This window comes from Oncorhynchus tshawytscha, linkage group LG26, assembly GCF_018296145.1.
Source record: "Oncorhynchus tshawytscha isolate Ot180627B linkage group LG26, Otsh_v2.0, whole genome shotgun sequence".
In the NCBI taxonomy this organism is placed as follows: domain Eukaryota; kingdom Metazoa; phylum Chordata; class Actinopteri; order Salmoniformes; family Salmonidae; genus Oncorhynchus; species Oncorhynchus tshawytscha.
Window position 1 is genome coordinate 49,383,849 of NC_056454.1, and position 21,195 is coordinate 49,405,043.

General features: G+C 42.3%; 1 protein-coding gene across 1 annotated transcript; it reads right to left on the reverse strand.

The window, feature by feature from the left end:
- Positions 1–1,994: 1,994 nt before the first annotated feature.
- Positions 1,995–20,922, reverse strand: dnajb2 (DnaJ heat shock protein family (Hsp40) member B2). Its single transcript, XM_024389813.2, has 9 exons — positions 20,801–20,922; positions 11,855–11,944; positions 7,863–7,972; positions 4,816–4,872; positions 4,584–4,700; positions 4,304–4,405; positions 3,979–4,114; positions 3,780–3,850; positions 1,995–2,672 (listed from the first exon to the last, which is right to left on the reverse strand). Exons 2-9 carry the CDS (start codon positions 11,917–11,919, stop codon positions 2,236–2,238), a joined length of 1,095 nt encoding a protein of 364 aa, XP_024245581.2. The 5' UTR covers positions 11,920–11,944; positions 20,801–20,922; the 3' UTR covers positions 1,995–2,235.
- Positions 20,923–21,195: the final 273 nt, after the last annotated feature.

The window sequence follows — 21,195 nt, forward strand, 5'->3', positions numbered from 1 at the left end:
ATTTGAGGACCAGGATGTTGACAACTGTGCCATACAGATTGCAAAATAGTTGGGAAGACATTTTTGATGTACCAATTCCAGGGTACGGGGTGTATGAGTTGATATATAAAACAAGGCAAGATTCAAGACTTTGTGCTTTTCAGCTAAAATTATTATACAGAATTCTTGCCACCAACAAAATGTTGAATATTTTGGAAATAAAATCATCGAAGCAGATTTTGTTGTGAGGATACAGAATCAATAGACCATTTATTTTGGTATTGCCCTCAGGTAGCCTGTTTCTGGTCTCAGGTTCAGGAATGGCTGAAAATGCACAGCATTGATCTAAAATTGACCCTAGAAATAGTACTGTTAGGAGATCTGGAGAGACCGGGTCAGTCATTTACTAATATACTAATACTCTTAGTAAAAGTATTTATCTTCAACTCGCAAGCTGTGGATTCTATTCGATAAGATATATTGAAATTGTACGTTAAACATCACAGCACAGTTGAAAGATATGTGTTGCGTAGAAACACGAAGTGGGTGGCCAGCAGAGATAGATGGGATGGGCTGAGGGAAGCTGAGGGTTGGGATGGGCTGAGGGAAGCTGAGGGTTAGGATGGGATGGGCTGAGGGAAGCTGAGGGTTGGGATGGGCTGAGGGAAACTGAGGGTTGGGATGGGATGGGCTGAGGGAAGCTGAGGGTTGGGATGGGCTGAGGGAAGCTGAGGGTTGGGATGGGCTGAGGGAAGCTGAGGGTTGGGATGGGATAGACTGAGGGAAGCTGAGGGTTGGGATGGGCTGGGCTGAGGGAAGCTGAGGGTTGGGATGGGCTGAGGGAAGCTGAGGGTTGGGATGGGCTGAGGGAAGCTGAGGGTTGGGATGGGATAGACTGAGGGAAGCTGAGGGTTGGGATGGGATGGGCTGAGGGAAGCTGAGGGATGTGGAATTGGAGACAGGTGGGAGTGGAGTTGCTGTGTGAGAGATAGTATGAAGGTCAAAGATAAAAGTACAACAAAAAAAGTCAAAACAAAATTAAAAGTACATTTGAATGACACAAAGAGGGCAGTGTTTTTACAGCTAATGCCGGTTTGCCTGAGGCTGATGCCGTGCAGGTGTTTGTACACATGTATACACACACTCTCATTCAAAAAACACATAAAAGAACACAGACATACATGTAATAGTGCCAGACATGCACACAAACTGTTACAGTTGGCATTGATATTATGATTTCAGTTGTCCTTCATGTCCTTTGTTTTAAATAAAACACTTTTTTGGTTTTTCTGTTGTTGTTTTCTTCTGTCTTTTCCTGTTTTCTCTTTAGTTCTCTTGGTTGTTGGTGCATTGGGGGGTTCTTGGGGGTGGGGAATGGAATTAGTTGTATGTTTGTTTCTTTCTTCCTGGGGGGGACTGTGGGAGGGGTCTCGAATGGTTGAGGGACAGCTATTAGGGAACTGTGGGGGGATTGAGCAGGGCATTGACCTTGGATGCTTCTGTGTGTCGCTCTGAATGGGAATCTGTTGGATGACTGGTTGGATGTAGTTATTGAGCGGCTTCACTGCAAGTACAGTGGGGCAAAAAGTACAGTGGGGCAAAAAGTACAGTGGGGCAAAAAGTACAGTGGGGCAAAAAAAATTGCAAATAAATTCATTAAAAATCCTACAATGTGATTTTCTGGATTTTTTTTCTCATTTTGTCTGTCATAGTTGAAGTGTACCTATGATGAAAATTACAGGCCTCTCTCATCTTTTTAAGTGGGAGAACTTGCACAATTGGTGGCTGACTAAATACTTTTTTGCCCCACTGTAAAAAAAAGAATAATAATAAGGCCCGAGCAGGGTGTGGTATATGGCCAATATACCACGGCTAAGGGCTGTTCTTAAGCACGACGCAACGCGGAGTGCCTGGATACAGTCCTTAGCCGTGGTATATTGGCCATATACCACAAACCCCCTGAGGTGCCTTATTGCTATTATAAACTGGTTACCAACGTAATTTGTAAAAATACAAAAAAAGTTTTTTTCATACCTGTGGTATACGGTCTGATATACCACAGCTGTCAGCCAATCAGCATTCAGGGGTCAAACGAACCAGTTTATAATATACAGTGTACTTTATGATGGTCATTGTCAGCATAACACCAGAGTAGAACTGAGACCAGTGGTCTCCTGTCTGTCCTCTGCCCTGAGCATCACACTCACTCACTCACACATACACACACACTATACAATCAACACACACACCATAAACTTAACACACCACACAGCAACACTTATTTGTCATTTTTACATTGCTGCTGCTGGTGGATTTAGCAGCAGGATCCACAGTGCCTCTCTGCTCCGGGAGGTGTGTAGGAGGCTCTGGGACCCCCTCTGGTAGCTCCCTGTGGATCAGCGGAGATGGGCTGCTGGGTGGTGACATATAGGCCATCTGGAGATCTTCCTTCTCCTGAAGATCTTCCTTCTCCTCCTCACTGGGGACGTCAGGGTAGGAGGCTGAGCTGAAGGAGCGCTGGGCCATAGACCGGGGGCCGGAGATGGGGCTGGGTCGGTGTGGTTGGGTCCGGAGCTCCACTGGTACCATCCTCTCTGCCTGCTGCTGGAGGTGTTGCCTGGCTGTGGGTTGACTAGGGGCCGGTTGGTCTGTCTTGCTGAGTTCTCGAGACAAAGCCAACTCATCCTCCACACCTGGGGGTCAGGAGGGGGACAGGAGGGGGTCAGGAGGAGGTCAGGAGGAGGTCAGGAGGAGGTCAGGAGGGGAACAGGAGGGGGTCAGGAGGGAACAGGAGGGGAACAGGAGGGGGTCAGGAGGGGGTCAGGAGGGGAACAGGAGGGGTAAAGAAGGGGGACAGGAGGGGAACAGGAGGGGTAAAGAAGGGGGTCAGGAGGGGAAAAGAAGGGGGTTAGGAGGGGAGAGAAGGGGTTCAGGAGAGGGACAGGAGGGGGTCAGGAAGGGGTCAGGAGGGGTTCAGGAGGGGAACAAGAGGGGAACAAGAGGGGAACAAAGGGGGTCAGGAGGGGAACAAGAGGGGAACAAGAGGGGAACAAGAGGGGAACAAGAGGGGAACAAAGGGGGTCAGGAAGGGTACAGGAGGGGTCAGGAGGGGAACAAGAGGGGAACAAAGGGGGTCATGAGGGGGTTATGAAGGGGACAGGAGGGGGACAGGAGGGGACAGGAGGGGAACAAGAGGGGAACAAGAGGGGTCATGAGGGGTCATGAGGGGGTTATGAAGGGGACAGGAGGGGTACAGAAGGGGGACAGGAGGGGGACAGGAGGGGAACAGGAGGGGGACAGGAGGGGAACAAGAGGGGTCATGAAGGGGACCGGAGGGGTACAGAAGGGGGACAGGAGGGGAACAGGAGGGGGACAGGAGGGGAACAGGAAGGGTAAAGAAGGGGGACAGGAGGGGAACAGGAGGGGGACAGGAGGGGAACAGGAAGGGTAAAGAAGGGGGACAGGAGGGGAACAGGAGGGGGACAGGAAGGGTAAAGAAGGGGGACAGGAGGGGAACAGAAGGGGTTCAGGAGGGGACAGGAGGGGACAGGAGGGGTCAGGAGGGGAACAAGAGGGGAACAAAGGGGGTCAGGAAGGGTACAGAAGGGGGACAGGAGGGGGACAGGAGGGGGTCAGGAGGGGAACAAGAGGGGAACAAAGGGGGTCATGAGGGGGTTATGAAGGGTACAGGAGGGGGTCATGAAGGGGTCAGGAGGGAGAACAACACAGACACATTCCTGTCAGAACAGTTGGAAGGGGACTGGATGAGGGAAGGGATCGATACAGAGTGGATGGATTACCATTGATGAGCACCGTCTTCAAGACCCCGTCTTCCACGATCTCTGTTCTCTCCTGACCGTTTTCTTTGATCCTGTCAGATCAAGAACAGTGATCATCCACATTATCATCACATTTTGGGAAGCAAGTAAAGAGAAGATTCCCTAAAACACTTCAGTGGCCATATAGAAAACAGAGAAAGAGAGAGAACAGAGAACTGACTTCTTGGTGGTGGTGCTTTTGCCGTTGATGACGCGCGTAGAAGTGGAGACAGACTTGAAATTCCCCATCCTTCCTCCAATACGGTCCATCCCATTCATTCCACCCATGGAGGACGAGAAAGAGGTGAAGTCATGCACTGTGAAAGACGAGGGGAGGTGAGGACCGGTCAGAATGGAACTAACGAACTAATCAGTGAATGGAGCTGATATCAAATGACATCCTGTTCCCTTATATAGTGTACTAGTATGTGCCCTGGTTGAAAGTAGTGCACTACATAGCTTACAGGGTACCATTTTTGGGGACACAAACGTTGTTTATTACTGACCTCCAGTGGAGGGGAAGGAGGAGAACCGACTGGGGCCGAGCCTGGAAGTGCCAGGATGTCCATGGAAGCCACTGTGCATCCCTCTTCCAAAGGCAACGTCGTCTGGGAGTCAAAACAAGGAGGCAGTGAGACAGGAAGAAGAAGAAGTGTTCGTGTAGCTTGTATGCCTGCTGAGATTCCCAGACGGACTGGTTTCCCCGGGTCAGAGTTAGCCTTGACTAAGAAGCACATGAAGACATAGGATACTGTTTAAGGACCGTAGTTTATTGGTCAACCCCACCGAAGAAATTGGCGAAAGGATCCTGGCCTCTGAAGAATTCCTGAAACACTTCCTCGGGACTGCGGAATGTGAAGGTGAACCCTGGGAAATCTTCCGGAGCAGGATGACTACTTGAGCCTGGAGGGATAAATAAATACATGTTGATTGATAATTATGGACACTACCAACATGGCTGATCAAAAACAGAATAGAACACAAAACCCCAAGAGATAGAACAGAGAGATTCCTTCACCTGTGTTGTTGGGCATTCTGTCTTTGCCATGGGTATCATACGCCTTTGACTTGCTTCCTGTAAAGATAAGGCCATATTATCTGACTGTTATCACAAACTTCTTCGGGATCGGTGTCCCTTCCACGCAACGGTTGAGCTAACGTAGGCTAATGCGATTAGCATGAGGTTGTAAGTAACAAAGAACATTTCCCAGGACATAGACATATCTGATATTAGCAGAAAGCTTAAATTCTTGTTAACCTTTTGCGTGTAGGGGGCAGTATTTTCATTTTTGGCTAAAAAACGTACCCATTTGAAACTGCCTATTTCTCCGCCCCAGAAACTAGAATATGCATATACTTGTCCGATTAGGATAGAAAACACTCTAAAGTTTCCAAAACTGTCAAAATATTGTCTGTTAACCTCTCTGCATCTCTGTTTCTATGCATGCCTGTCCTCAATTTAAAGGGATACCACCAGATTCGTTTTTCTATGGCTTCCCTAAGGTGTCAACAGTCTTTAGACATAGTTTCATGCTTTTATTTTGAAAAATGAGCGTGAAAGATCACATTGCGTAAGTGGATAGGTGGGGGCTCTCAGAGTGAGTTTTGCGCAAAAGAGTAAAGCGGCCAATGTTCCTCCTGGTGTTATTTTTTTATATATTTTTTATTTCACCTTTATTTAACCAGGTAGGCTAGTTGAGAACAAGTTCTCATTTGCAACTGCGACCTGGCCAAGATAAAGCATAGCAGTGTGAACAGACAACACAGAGTTATACATGGAGTAAACAATTAACAAGTCAATAACACAGTAGAAAAAAGAGAGTCTATATACATTGTGTGCAAAAGGCATGAGAAGGTAGGCAAATAATTACAATTTTGCAGATTAATAACACTGGAGTGATAAATGATCAGATGGTCATGTACAGGTAGAGATATTGGTGTGCAAAAGAGCAGAAAAGTAAATAAATAAAAACAGTATGGGGATGAGATAGGTAAAAATGGGTGGGCTATTTACCGATAGACTATGTACAGCTGCAGCGATCGGTTAACTGCTCAGATAGCAGATGTTTGAAGTTGGTGAGGGAGATAAAAATCTCCAACTTCAGCGATTTTTGCAATTCGTTCCAGTCACAGGCAGCAGAGAACTGGAACGAAAGGCGGCCAAATGAGGTGTTGGCTTTAGGGATGATCAGTGAGATACACCTGCTGGAGCGCGTGCTACGGATGGGTGTTGCCATCGTGACCAGTGAACTGAGATAAGGCGGAGCTTTACCTAGCATGGACTTGTAGATGACCTGGAGCCAGTGGGTCTGGCGACAAATATGTAGCGAGGGCCAGCCGACTAGAGCATACAAGTCGCAGTGGTGGGTGGTATAAGGTGCTTTAGTGACAAAACGGATGGCACTGTGATAAACTGCATCCAGTTTGCTGAGTAGAGTGTTGGAAGCAATTTTGTAGATGACATCGCCGAAGTCGAGGATCGGTAGGATAGTCAGTTTTACTAGGGTAAGTTTGGCGGCGTGAGTGAAGTAGGCTTTGTTGCAGAATAGAAAGCCGATTCTTGATTTGATTTTCAATTGGAGATGTTTGATATGAGTCTGGAAGGAGAGTTTACAGTCTAGCCAGACACCTAGGTACTTATAGATGTCCACATATTCGAGGTCGGAACCTCGAATATGGGTGCAGGCAGCGAACGGTTGAAAAGCATGCATTTGGTTTTACTAGCGTTTAAGAGCAGTTGGAGGCCACGGAAGGAGTGTTGTATGGCATTGAAGCTCGTTTGGAGGTTAGATAGCACAGTGTCCAAGGACGGGCCGGAAGTATATAGAATGGTGTCGTCTGCGTAGAGGTGTAGAGGTTATTATTATTATTATTATTATTATTATTGAAAAACCTACACACCCATTTGATATATTATCGAATATATATTTTAAAAACAACCTGAGGATTGATTATAAAAAAACATTTGACATGTTTCTGTGGACATTATGGATATTATTATAATATAATGTACGTCTGCGTTGTCGTGACTGCTCTTTCCTGTGGATTTCTGAACATAAAGCGACAAAAAAACAGAGGGGGTAATAATCTTTATGGAACAAAAGGAACATTTGTTGTGTCACTGGGAGTCTCCTGAGTGAAAACATCTGAAGATCATCAAAGGTAAACGATTCATTTGATTGCTTTTCTGATTTTCGTGACCTACCTACTTCATGCTTAGCATAACATAACATTATGTACACTATCGACAAATTTACACAAATGCTTGTATTGCTTTTGCTGTAAAGCATCATTTCAAAATCTGAGACGACAGGATGATTAACAAAAGGCTAAGCTGTTTTTTGCAATATTGCACTTGTGATTTCATAAATATGAATATTTTTTAGTAATATTATTTTACTGTGGCGCTATGCTATTCAGCGGTTGCTGATGACAATTATCATGCTACCAGGATGGGAAGTGTCAACAAGTTAATCTAACTACACTGTCCGATTGACAGTAGCTATTACAGGGAAAGAATGCTATTGTTTGAAGAGAGTTGACAAAGAGAGTGCACAAATTTGAACATGAAAAGTTATTAATAAACAAATTAGGCACATTTGGGAAGTCTTGATACAACATTTTGAACATAAACGCAATGGTTCATTGGATCAGCCTAAAACTTTGCACATACACTGCTGCCATCTAGTGGCCAAAATCCAAATTGCACCTGGGCTGGAATAATACATTATGGCCTTTCTCTTGCATTTCAAAGATAATGGAACAAAAAAATACAAAAGAACGGTTGTTTTTTTCTTTGTATTATCTTTTATCTGATCTATTGTGTTCCAACATTCCTTTCACAGTTCCACAAATGTCAACGTGTTTCCTTTCAAATGGTACCAAGAATATGCATATCCTTGCTTCAGGGCCTGAGCTACAGGCAATTAGATAAGGGTATGTCATTCGAGGCAAAAAAAAATGAAAAAAGGGGCGGATCCTTAAGAGGTTTAAAGTCCAAGGAAGAGTAGAGAAAGGGCAATAATTAAGTTATTAACAGATTTAACAGGTGGTGGTATCTCTTACGGTCTGACAGAACTTCATAGGCCTCAGCCAGCTCCTTAAACTTCCTCTCCGCCTCCTCTTTGTTGTCTGGGTTCTTGTCCGGGTGCCATCGCAGAGCCTGCTTCCTGTACCTTCACATTAGAGTAGATACAGTTTATTATTTCATTCAATAACTTTCCCACACAGCAACATCTTCAATACTGTTGACAAAACTTATATTAGCTGCCTTTAACCTTCTACTGCAGTGGGCTAAATCAGGGTCACACAGAGTGTTTCTTGGTAGTCATAAACAAATCTACTTTGAAACAAAAGTATATACCTCACACACATTGTTATGGGATTAAATTTTACCTTTATTTAACTAGGCAAGTCAGTTAAGAACAAATTCTTATTTTCAATGACAGCCCAGGAAGTGGGTTAACTGCCTGTTCAGGGGCAGAACGACAGATTTGTACCTTGTCAGCTCGGGGGTTTGAACTTGCAACCTTCTGGTTACTAGTCCAACGCTCTAACCACTAGGCTACCCTGCAGCCCGAAATAACAGAAGAAACTTGTACTATGTTAGATATGGAGTTGAAATGTATTACATTTTGAGTTTGCTTCCCAATGTTACACTTTATACACATCACAGAACACTGAAATAAAACCGTTTCACATAGAAACACCAGATTGTCTGGGTATTTTTTATTTATTTTTATTCTAATTATGAGATTATGAAAAATATGAATAACATTCCACCCCTGAGGCCTCTAAGTCATTTGACTGCAGGAATGGGCTACATGTACTGTATGTAATTGTCTGCATCCTCTTATTTCAAGAGGCAAAGTTGGACAACAACACGATTCCTTTTTGGAAGGGACAGCGAGCAGAGGACAAGTGAGGTAAAGACTACAGAAAATAAAGACTAAAGAAAACTTCTTTTTTTAACAAAGAATACTATAGACTATAGAAAACTATAGAATACCATAGAAGACTATAGATAACTATAGAAACTATTTAAAAAACTATAGAAGACCATAGAAGACTATAGATAACTATAGAATACCATAGAAGACTATAGAAAACTATAGAATACCATAGAAGACTATAGATAACTATAGAATACTATAGACTATAGAAAACTATAGAATACTATAGACTATAGAAAACTATAGAATACTATAGACTATAGATAACTATAGAATACTATAGACTATAGAAAACTATAGAATACTATAGACTATAGAAAACTATAGAATACTATAGACTATAGAAAACTATAGAATACTATAGACTATAGAAAACTATAGAATACTATAGACTATAGAAAACTATAGAATACTATAGACTATAGAAAACTATAGAATACTATAGACTATAGAAAACTATAGAATACTATAGACTATAGAAAACTATAGAATACTATAGACTATAGAAAACTATAGAATACTATAGACTATAGAAAACTATAGAATACTATAGACTATAGAAAACTATAGAATACTATAGACTATAGAAAACTATAGAATACTATAGACTATAGAAAACTATAGAATACTATAGAAGACTATAGAAAACTATAGAATACTATAGACTATAGAAAACTATAGAATACTATAGAAGACTATAGAAAACTATAGAATACTATAGACTATAGAAAACTATAGAATACCATAGAAGACTATAGATAACTATAGAAACTATTTAAAAAACTATAGAAGACCATAGAAGACTATAGATAACTATAGAATACCATAGAAGACTATAGAAAACTATAGAATACCATAGAAGACTATAGATAACTATAGAATACTATAGAAGACTATAGAAAACTATAGAATACCATAGAAGACTATAGATAACTATAGAATACTATAGACTATAGATAACTATAGAATACTATAGACTATAGAAAACTATAGAATACCATAGAAGACTATAGAAAACTATAGAAGACCATAGAAAACTATAGAATACCATAGAAGACTATAGATAACTATAGAAACTATTTAAAAACTATAGAAGACCATAGAAAACTATAGAATACCATAGAAGACTATAGATAACTATAGAAACTATTTAAAAAACTATAGAAGACCATAGAAAACTATAGAATACCATAGAAGACTATAGATAACTATAGAAACTATTTAAAAAACTATAGAAGACCATAGAAAACTATAGAATACCATAGAAGACTATAGATAACTATAGAAACTATTTAAAAAACTATAGAAGACCATAGAAAACTATAGAATACTATAGAAGACTATAGATAACTATAGAAACTATTTAAAAACTATACGAGACCATAGAAAACTATAGAATACCATAGAAGACTATAGAAAACTATAGAAACTATTTAAAAACTATACGAGACCATAGAAAACTATTTAAAAACGATAGAATACTATAGAATACTATAGGAAACTAAAATATATAGAAGACTATAGAAGAATATAGAAAAGTATAAATAACTTTAGAAAACTATAATACTGTATATAGAAGACTACAGGAAACTATAGATTATATAAGACTATAGAAAATTAGAGAAAGCTATAGAGGACTATAGAAGACCGTAGAAGACTGTAGAAAACTATAGAAAGCTATTTTTTTTTAACTATAGAAAACTAAAATATATAGAAAACCACAGAAAACTATATAAGACTATATAAGAATATAGAAAACTTTAGAAGACTATAAGACTATAGAAAACCATAGAAAACTAAAATATATAGAAGACCAGAAGACTATAGAAGACCATATAAGACTACAGAAGACTATATAAAACTATAGATAACTATAGAATACCATAGAAGACTATAGAAAACTATAGAATACCATAGAAGACTATAGATAACTATAGAATACTATAGAAGACTATAGAAAACTATAGAATACCATAGAAGACTATAGATAACTATAGAAACTATTTAAAAAACTATAGAAGACCATAGAAAACTATTTAAAAAACGATAGAATACTATAGAATACTATAGGAAACTAAAATATATAGAAGACTATAGAAGAATATAGAAAAGTATAAATAACTTTAGAAAACTATAATACTGTATATAGAAGACTACAGGAAACTATAGATTATATAAGACTATAGAAAATTAGAGAAAGCTATAGAGGACTATAGAAGACCGTAGAAGACTGTAGAAAACTATAGAAAACTATTTTTTTTTAACTATAGACGACTATAGAAAACTATAGAAAACTAAAATATATAGAAAACCACAGAAAACTATATAAGACTATAAGACTATAGAAAACCATAGAAAACTATAGAAGACTATAAGACTATAGAAAACCATAGAAAACTAAAATATATAGAAGACCAGAAGACTATAGAAGACTATATAAAACTATAGAAGACTATATAAAACTATATACGACTATATAAAACTATAGAAGACTACAGAAGACTATATAAGACCATATAAGACTACAGAAGACTATATAAAACTATAGAAGACTATATAAGACTATAGAAAACCATAGAAAACTATAGGAGACTATATAAGACTATAGAAAACCATAGAAAACTATAGAAGACTATAGAAGACTATATATGACTATATAAGAATATAGAAGACTATAGAAGACTAAGAATATAGAACACTATTGTATCAAGAATGGTCCACCACCCAAAGGACATCCAGCCAACTTGAAACAACTGTGGGAAGCATTAGAGTCAACATGGGCCAGCATCCCTGTGGAACGCTTTCGAAGCCTTGTAGAGTCCATGGACCCGACGAATTGAGGCTGTTCTGAGGGGAAAAGGGGTTCCAACTCAATATTAGAAAAGTGTTGTTAATGTTTTTATCACTCAGCGTAAGTCCAGTACCTCTATCAGTCAGTGTGGTTGAGCTTTCAATAGCTACTGTAGAGGTACATAGATGAACCACACAAGTCTAATAGTTAGCCTGGGAGATGATGTCTCATGAAGCCCTACATAGGCCTATTTTGGAGTGGAAAGAGACAGATTATAGCGTAGGATGAGTCCTTGTCACCGGTCCTGTACTTACGCCTTCTTAATGTCCTCCGGAGAGGCGCTTCGTGACACACCCAGAACATCATAATAATCCGTCATGTCTTCTTCACTGATTTCACGGCAACTGTTGACAACAACAACAACACAAGTCTCATCAATGGGAGATACACAACAATACTTCTCAACAGGTGGGATCTTTTTGAAGCCTCATGGCATCTTATCTTGTGGCATAATCGATTAACCAATCAAACTGCTTTATTAGTTTAGTAGAACTGTGTTAACCCTATCATAACCCAGGATTTGTGGTTCTATAATCATACTGTTTATTGTAGTTGTTGACATTTTTTTGTCTTTGTAAATAAATAAAAATATATTTTATTTTTATTTCACCTTTATTTAGCCAGGTAAGCTAGTTGAGAAAAAGTTCTCATTTACAATTGCGACCTGGCCAAGAGCAAAAAAGCAAAGCAGTTCGACACATACAACGACACAGAGTTACACATGGAGTAAAACAAACATACAGTCAATAATACAGTATAAACAAGTCTATATACGATGTGAGCAAATGAGGTGAGATAAGGGAGGTAAAGGCAAAAAAGGCCATGGTGGCAAAGTAAATACAATATAGCAAGTAAAACACTGGAATGGTAGATTTGCAGTGGAAGAATGTGCAAAGTAGAAATAAAAATAATGGGGTGCAAAGGAGCAAAATTAATTAATTAATTAATTAAATACAGTAGGGAAAGAGGTAGTTGTTTGGGCTAAATTATAGGTGGGCTATGTACAGGTGAAGTAATCTGTGAGCTGCTCTGACAGTTGGTGCTTAAAGCTAGTGAGGGAGATATGTGTTTCCAGTTTCAGAGATTTTTGTAGTTCGTTCCAGTCATTGGCAGCAGAGAACTGGAAGGAGAGGCGGCCAAAGAAAGAATTGGTTTTGGGGGTGACTAGAGAGATATACAGTGCCTTGCGAAAGTATTCGGCCCCCTTGAACTTTGCGACCTTTTGCCACATTTCAGGCTTCAAACAAAGATATAAAACTGTATTTTTTTGTGAAGAATCAACAACAAGTGGGACACAATCATGAAGTGGAACGACATTTATTGGATATTTCAAACTTTTTTAACAAATCAAAAACTGAAATATTGGGCGTGCAAAATTATTCAGCCCCTTTACTTTCAGTGCAGCAAACTCTCTCCAGAAGTTCAGTGAGGATCTCTGAATGATCCAATGTTGACCTAAATGACTAATGATGATAAATACAATCCACCTGTGTGTAATCAAGTCTCCGTATAAATGCACCTGCACTGTGATAGTCTCAGAGGTCCGTTAAAAGCTCAGAGAACACCATGAAGAACAAGGAACACACCAGGCAGGTCCGAGATACTGTTGTGAAGAAGTTTAAAGCCGGATTTGGATACAAAAAGATTTCCCAAGCTTAAAACATCCCAAGGAGCACTGTGCAAGCGATAATATTGAAATGGAAGGAGTATCAGACCACTGCAAATCTACCAAGACCTGGCCATCCCTCTAAACTTTCAGCTCATACAAGGAGAAGACTGATCAGAGATGCAGCCAAGAGGCCCATGATCACTCTGGATGAACTGCAGAGATCTACAGCTGAGGTGGGAGACTCTGTCCATAGGACAACAATCAGTCGTATATTGCACAAATCTGGCCTTTATGGAAGAGTGGCAAGAAGAAAGCCATTTCTTAAAGATATCCATAAAAAGTGTTGTCTAAAGTTTGCCACAAGCCACCTGGGAGACATACCAAACATGTGGAAGAAGGTGCTCTGGTCAGATGAAACCAAAATTGAACTTTTTGGCAACAATGCAAAACGTTATGTTTGGCGTAAAAGCAACACAGCTCATCACCCTGGACACCATCCCCACTGTCAAACATGGTGGTGGCAGCATCATGGTTTGGGCCTGCTTTTCTTCAGCAGGGACAGGGAAGATGGTTAAAATTGATGGGAAGATGGATGGAGCCAAATACAGGACCATTCTGGAAGAAAACCTGATGGCGTCTGCAAAAGACCTGAGACTAGGGACGGAGATTTGTCTTCCAACAAGACAATGATCCAAAACATAAAGCAAAATCTACAATGGAATGGTTCAAAAATAAACATATCCAGGTGTTAGAATGGCCAAGTCAAAGTCCAGACCTGAATCCAATCGAGAATCTGTGGAAAGAACTGAAAACTGCTGTTCACAAATGCTCTCCATCCAACCTCACTGAGCTCGAGCTGTTTTGCAGGAAGGAATGGGAAAAAATGTCAGTCTCTCGATGTGCAAAAATGATAGAGACATACCCCAAGCGACTTACAGCTGTAATCGCAGCAAAAGGTGGCGCTACAAAGTATTAACTTAAGGGGGCTGAATAATTTTGCACGCCCAATTTTTCAGTTTTTGATTTGTTAAAAAGGTTTGAAATATCCAATAAATGTCGTTCCACTTCATGATTGGGTCCCACTTGTTGTTGATTCTTCACAAAAAAAATAGTTTTATATCTTTATGTTTGAAGCCTAAAATGTGGCAAAAGGTCGCAAAGTTCAAGGGGGCCGAATACTTTCGCAAGGCACTGTACCTGCTGGAGCGTGTGCTACAGGTGGGAGATGCTATGGTGACCAGCGAGCTGAGATAAGGGGGGACTTTACCTAGCAGGGTCTTGTAGATGACATGGAGCCAGTGGGTTTGGCGACGAGTATGAAGCGAGGGCCAGCCAACGAGAGCGTACAGGTTACAATGGTGGGTAGTATATGGGGCTTTGGTGACAAAACGGATTGCACTGTGATAGACTGCATCCAATTTGTTGAGTAGGGTATTGGAAGCAATTTTGTAAATGACATCGCCGAAGTCAAGGATTGGTAGGATGGTCAGTTTTACAAGGGTATGTTTGGCAGCATGAGTGAAGGATGCTTTGTTGCGAAATAGGAAGCCAATTCTAGATTTAACTTTGGATTGTAGATGTTTGATATGGGTCTGGAAGGAGAGTTTACAGTCTAACCAGACACCTAAGTATTTGTAGTTGTCCATGTATTCTAAGTCAGAGCCGTCCAGAGTAGTGATGATGTTGGACAGGCGGGCAGGTGCAGGTAGCGATCGGTTGAAGAGCATGGATTTAGTGTTACTTGTATTTAAGAGCAATTGGAGGCCACAGAAGGAGAGTTGTATGGCATTGAAGCTTGCCTGGAGGGTTGTTAACACAGTGTCCAAAGAAGGGCCAGAAGTATACAGAATGGTGTCGTCTGCGTAGAGGTGGATCAGAGACTCACCAGCAGCAAGAGCGACATCATTGATGTATACAGACAAGAATTGAACCCTGTGGCACCCCCATAGAGACTGCCAGAGGTCCGGACAGCAGGCCCTCCGATTTGACACACTGAACTCTATCAGAGAAGTAGTTGGTGAACTAGGCGAGGCAATCATTTGAGAAACCAAGGCTGTTGAGTCTGCCGATTAGGATGTGGTGATTGACAGAGTCGAAAGCCTTGGCCAGATCAATGAATACAGCTGCACAGTAATGTTTCTTATTGATGGCGGTTAAGATATTGTTTAGGACCTTGAGCGTGGCTGAGGTGCACCCATGACCAGCTCTGAAACCAGATTGCATAGCAGAGAAGGTATGGTGAGATTCGAAATGGTCGGTTATCTGTTTGTTGACTTGGCTTTCGAAGACCTTAGAAAGGCATGGTAGGATAGATATAGGTCTCTAGCAATTTGGGTCAAGAGGGGGATGACCGCAGCTGCTTTCCAATCTTTGGGAAACTCAGACGACACGAAAGAGAGGTTGAACAGGCTAGTAATAGGGGTGGCAACAATTTCGGCAGATAATTTTAGAAAGAAAGGGTCCAGATTGTCTAGCCCGGCTGATTTGTAGGGGTCCAGATTTTGCAGCTCTTTCAGAACATCAGCTGACTGGATTTGGGAGAAGGAGAAATGGGGAAGGCTTGGGCGAGTTGCTGTGGGGGGTGCAGTGCTGTTGACCGGGGTAGGAGTAGCCAGGTGGAAAGCATGGCCAGCCGTAGAAAAATGCTTATTGAAATTCTCAATTATGGTGGATTTATCAGTGGTGACAGTGTTTCCTATCTTCAGTGCAGTGGGCAGCTGGGAGGAGGTGTTCTTATTCTCCATGGACTTTACAGTGTCCCAGAACCTTTTTGAGTTAGTGTTGCAGGAAACAAATTTCTGCTTGAAAAAGCTAGCCTTGGCTTTTCTAACTGCCTGTGTATAATGGTTTCTAGCTTCCCTGAACAGCTGCATATCACGGGGGCTGTTCGATGCTAATGCAGAACGCCATAGGATGTTTTTGTGTTGGTTAAGGGCAGTCAGGTCTGGGGAGAACCAAGGGCTATATCTGTTCCTGGTTCTAAATTTCTTGAATGGGGCATGCTTATTTAAGATGGTTAGGAAGGCATTTAAAAAAATATCCAGGCATCCTCTACTGACGGGATGAGATCAATATCCTTCCAGGATACCCCGGCCAGGTTGATTAGAAAGGCCTGCTCGCTGAAGTGTTTCAGGGACCGTTTGACAGTGATGAGTGGAGGTCGTTTGACCGCTGACCCATTACGGATGCAGGCAATGAGGCAGTGATCGCTGAGATCTTGGTTGAAGACAGCAGAGGTGTATTTAGAGGGCAAGTTGGTTAGGATGATATCTATGAGTTGAGAACTAACTAGATGGACGTCATCTAAGTGGGATGGATGTAATCTAACTAGATGGATGTCATCTAACTAGATGGATGTCATCTAACTAGATGGATGTCATCTAAAGAGATGGATGTCATCTAACGAGATGGATGTCATCTAACTAGATGGATGTCATCTAACTAGATGGATGTCATCTAACTAGATGGATGTCATCTAAGTGGATGGATGTAATCTAACTAGATGGATGTAATCTAACTAGATGGATGTAATCTAACTAGATGGATGTCATCTAAGTGGATGGATGTAATCTAACTAGATGGATGTAGTCTAAGTGACTGGCGGATCCTGGCTGAATGGCGGATCCTGGCTGAATGGCCATGCAGACATGGAGCAGCCAGAGCAGCTAGAGCCGCCAGTCAGCCAGGATCTTCCAGATCCGCCAGTCAGCCAGGATCCGCCAGTCAGCCAGGATCTTCCAGATCCGCCATTCAGCCAGGATCCACCATTCAGCCAGGATTCGCCAGTCAGCCAGGATCCGCCAGTCAGCCAGGATCTGCCAGAACCACCAGCCAGCCAGGATCCGCCAGAACCACCAGCTAGCCAGGATCCGCCAGTCAGCCAGGAACTGCCAGAACCACCAGCTAGCCAGGATCTGCCAGAGCCTACTACCTGCCTGAGTTTCCTCTCAGTACTGGGCTTCCTCTCGGTACTAGGCATCCTCTCGGTGCTGAGCTTCCCCTCAGTGCTGAGCTTCCCCTCAGTGCTGAGCTTCCCCTCAGTCCCGAGCTGCCCCTCAGTCCCGAGCTGCCCCTCAGTCCCGAGCTGCCCCTCAGTCCCGAGCTGCCCCTCAGTCCCGAGCTGCCCCTCAGTCCAGTGGGGTCCTTGGTGAGGGTTATTAGGCCAAGGTCAGCGGCGAGGGTCGCCAATCAAAGGACGCGTTACAGGGGGACTAAGACTTGGTTGGAGTGGGGTCCACGTCCCAAGCCGGAGCCACCACAGTGGACAGACGCCCACCCGGACCCTCCCCTATGGGTTTAAGTGTGCGGCCGGGAGTCCGCACCTTGGGGGGGGGGGTTCTGTCACGCCCTGGTCTTAGTATTTTGTGTTTTCTATATTTATTTGGTCAGGCCAGGGTGTGACATGGGTTTATTTTGTGTTGTGTTTATGTATGGGGTTTTTTCGTAGGTTTTGGGATTGTGGCTTAGTGGGGTGTTCTAGCAAAGTCTATGGTTGCCTGAGGCTGTTCTCAATCAGAGGCAGGTGATTCTCGTTGTCTCTGATTGGGAACCATATTTAGGCAGCCATATTCTTTGAGTGTTTCGTGGGTGATTGTTCCTGTCTCTGTGTTAGTTGTCACCAGATAGGCTGTATAGGTTTTCACGGTCCGTTTGTTGTTTTTGTATTGTCGTGTTTATTCATTCATTTAACATGTATTGAATTAACCACGCTGCATTTTGGTCCGACTCTCTTTCACCCGAAGAAAACCGTAACAATCTCTGAATTTTTTAAAAAAATTTTAGGAATCACAGTTTTGAGAGAAATATTCTTTCAAATCAGGGAGTTCTATAGCAATAAACTACATAAGATCATTTAATATTCATTATTCACAGTTTTTTTAACACTTTTGTAGAGGATTTGTAATGAAGATGCTTTGCTGTGGAGAAGGTCATTTCCTGTGGAGAAGGTCATTTCCTGTGGAGAAGGTCATTTCCGGGAATTGAGCTGACATGGAAATTAATATTATAAAAAATATCTAGAAAATTCAAAAAGCAAATCTTTAACTTTTAGAAAATCCCCCAAAATGTAATTTTTAAGCTCTTTTTTTAAAACTAAAATAATGTTGTTTCCCTGCAGGACGAGGATTGTCCCATCTTACAAAACTCTCTGACCTAGTACCCTAAGATATACAATACACGACCAAAAGTATGTGGACACCTGCTCGTCAAACATCTCATTCCAGAATCATGGACACGAATATGGATTTGGTCCCCCCTTTGCTGCTATAACAGCCTCCACTCTTCTGGGAAGGCTTTCCACTAGATGTAGGAACATTGCTGCTATAACAGCCTCTACTCTTCTGGGAAGGCTTTCCACTAGATGGTGGAACATTGCTGCTATAACAGCCTCCACTCTTCTGGGAAGGCTTTCCACTAGATTTTGGAACATTGCTGCTATAACAGCCTCCACTCTTCTGGGAAGGCTTTCCACTAGATGTAGGAACATTGCTGCTATAACAGCCTCCACTCTTCTGGGAAGGCTTTCCACTAGATTTTGGAACATTGCTGCAGGGGACTTGCTTCCATTCAGCCACAAGAGCATAACTGAGGTTGGGCACTAATGTTGGGTGATTAGGCCTGGCTCGCAGTTGGCGTTCTAATTCATTCCAAAGGTTGTTCAATGGGGTTGAGTTCAGGGCTCTGTGCAGGCCAGCCAAGTTCTTCCACACCGATCTCAACAAATCATTTCTGTATGGAACTCTCTTTGTGCACGGGGGCATTGTCATGCTGAAACAGGAAAGGGCCTTCCCCAAACTGTTGCCACAAAGTTGGAAGCACAGAATCAGCTAGAATGTCATTGTTAGCGTTAAGATTTCCCTTCACTGGAACTAAGGGGCCCAAACCATGAAAGACAGCTCCAGAACATTATTCCTCCTCCACCAAACTTTACAGTCGGCACTATGCATTCGGGAAGGTAGTGTTCTCCTAGCATCCGGCAAACCCAGATTTGTCCGTCGGACTGCCAGATGGTGAAGCGTGATTCATCACTCCAGAGAACGAGTTTCCACTGCTCCAGAGTCCAATGACTGAGTTTTAAACCATTCCAGCCGACACTTGGCATCACACATGGTGATCTTAGTCTTGTGTGAGGCTGCTCGGCCATGGGAACTCATTTTATGAAGCTCCTGGCGAACAGTTATTGTGCTGACGTTATTTCTAGAGGCAGTTTGGAACTCGGTAGTGAGTGTTTTAACCGAGGACAGACCATTTTTACGCGCTGTGTGCTTCAGCACTAGGCGGTCCAGCTCTGTGAGCTTGTGTGGCCTACCACTTCGCGGCGGAGTCGTTGTTGATCCTAGATGTTTCCAACTTCACAATAACAGCACTTACAGTTGACCGGGGCAGCTCCAGCAAGGCAGAAATTTGACGGTGCCACGTTGAAAGTCACTGAGCTCTTCAGTATGTGCCATTCTACTGCCAGTGTTTGTCTATGGAGATTGCATGGCTGTGTGCTTGATTGTATACACCTGTCAGCAACGAGTGTGGCTGAAATAGCTGAATCCACTAATTGGAAGGAGTGTCCACATACTGCTGGACATGTTGTGTTTTTTTTTTTTAACAATGCCTTATGAGCTTAGTTAGCTGTAGTCTAGTTGTATCACCGTATTAATTCACTGTCAGTGGGCCACTAGTCTAGTTGTATTACCGTATTAATACACTGTCAGTGGGCCACTAGTCTAGTTGTATTACCGTATTAATACACTGTTAGTGGGACACTAGTCTAGTTGTATTACCGTATTAATACACTGTTAGTGGGCCACTAGTCTAGTTGTATTACCGTATTAATACTGTAACGACCCTGGGTTTATAAGCGCGGATATCGACGCTGCCGAACGAGCATGCTTTTGGGGCAGAGTCGATAGCGTGCTGGACTTTGGGCTAGAAGGTCGAGGGTTAAAGACCTACTCCCTGCCCGTTTCATTACAATACACTGTTAGTGGGCCACTAGTCTAGTTGTATTTGCCTTCAACGGGTGGGATATGACTCATGAAGTCATGTATTAATTGACAAAGACTAAGGATATCATTGAGAACGGAGCGTCCTGTAGCCCGGTCAATCTATTCAGCACCAACAAAAGAAACCCCGGACCGCGGGGCCTGTAAGGTAATGTTGGACCGTCCACGGGTATAACCCACTGATATTGGCCATATCCTCTGAGCTCTCTGGAAGCCAGATACAATATTATTTGGTTATTTCCAACTCGATCTCCCGAAACCTGACTTCCGACAACTGCCACCAACACACACACACGCACATGCACACACACACACACACACACACACACACACAGCTTCGGCAGCCAGCCGGAGTGTGTTTCAGACTAGACACAATGTTTTAAGCCGTGGACACATTGTAACTAAATATTGCCTAATATGGTAAGCATGTAGGCTACGGGCTACGGCATTGGAATGGCAATGTTGTGTTTCGTACTGAACCGAAAGACAAAGTCCACTGCTGTTGGTAGTCAATATCATTTGGCGGAAAGTCCAAAGAAACAAAAATAGGCCTACGCATAAATGGATAATGGGTATTAATGAATAAACTACTGTACCTTTTTTTAGGAGTAACAGCGAGTGCTTTCCGTCTCTGTCTCTTCTTAAAATGGAAATGAATTATTTTGGAGAGCTTCTGGAATGCAGTTCGTGACAGGTGGTCGACGGAATAATATAATTCGGTATACCTAAAGGGCTATTATATATTTATGTAACGTTATGAGTTGCCCGTTTTTCTCGGTGCCCTGCTACCGGCACCATAACTCCGCAATCCCCTTTGCTTCTACAGTTTACTCTTTTCTTGTCTTACGTCCCAGTGACCACGTCACAAACAGCTGAGGCGGAGAGAGGGGAGACTGAGAAGATCTAGAACATGTCAGTGTTCTGGAACGTCAGTCGCCCTTCCCTGTACGCCTGTTGCATTGTGATGAACATGAGTGTATTTATAGTGGTT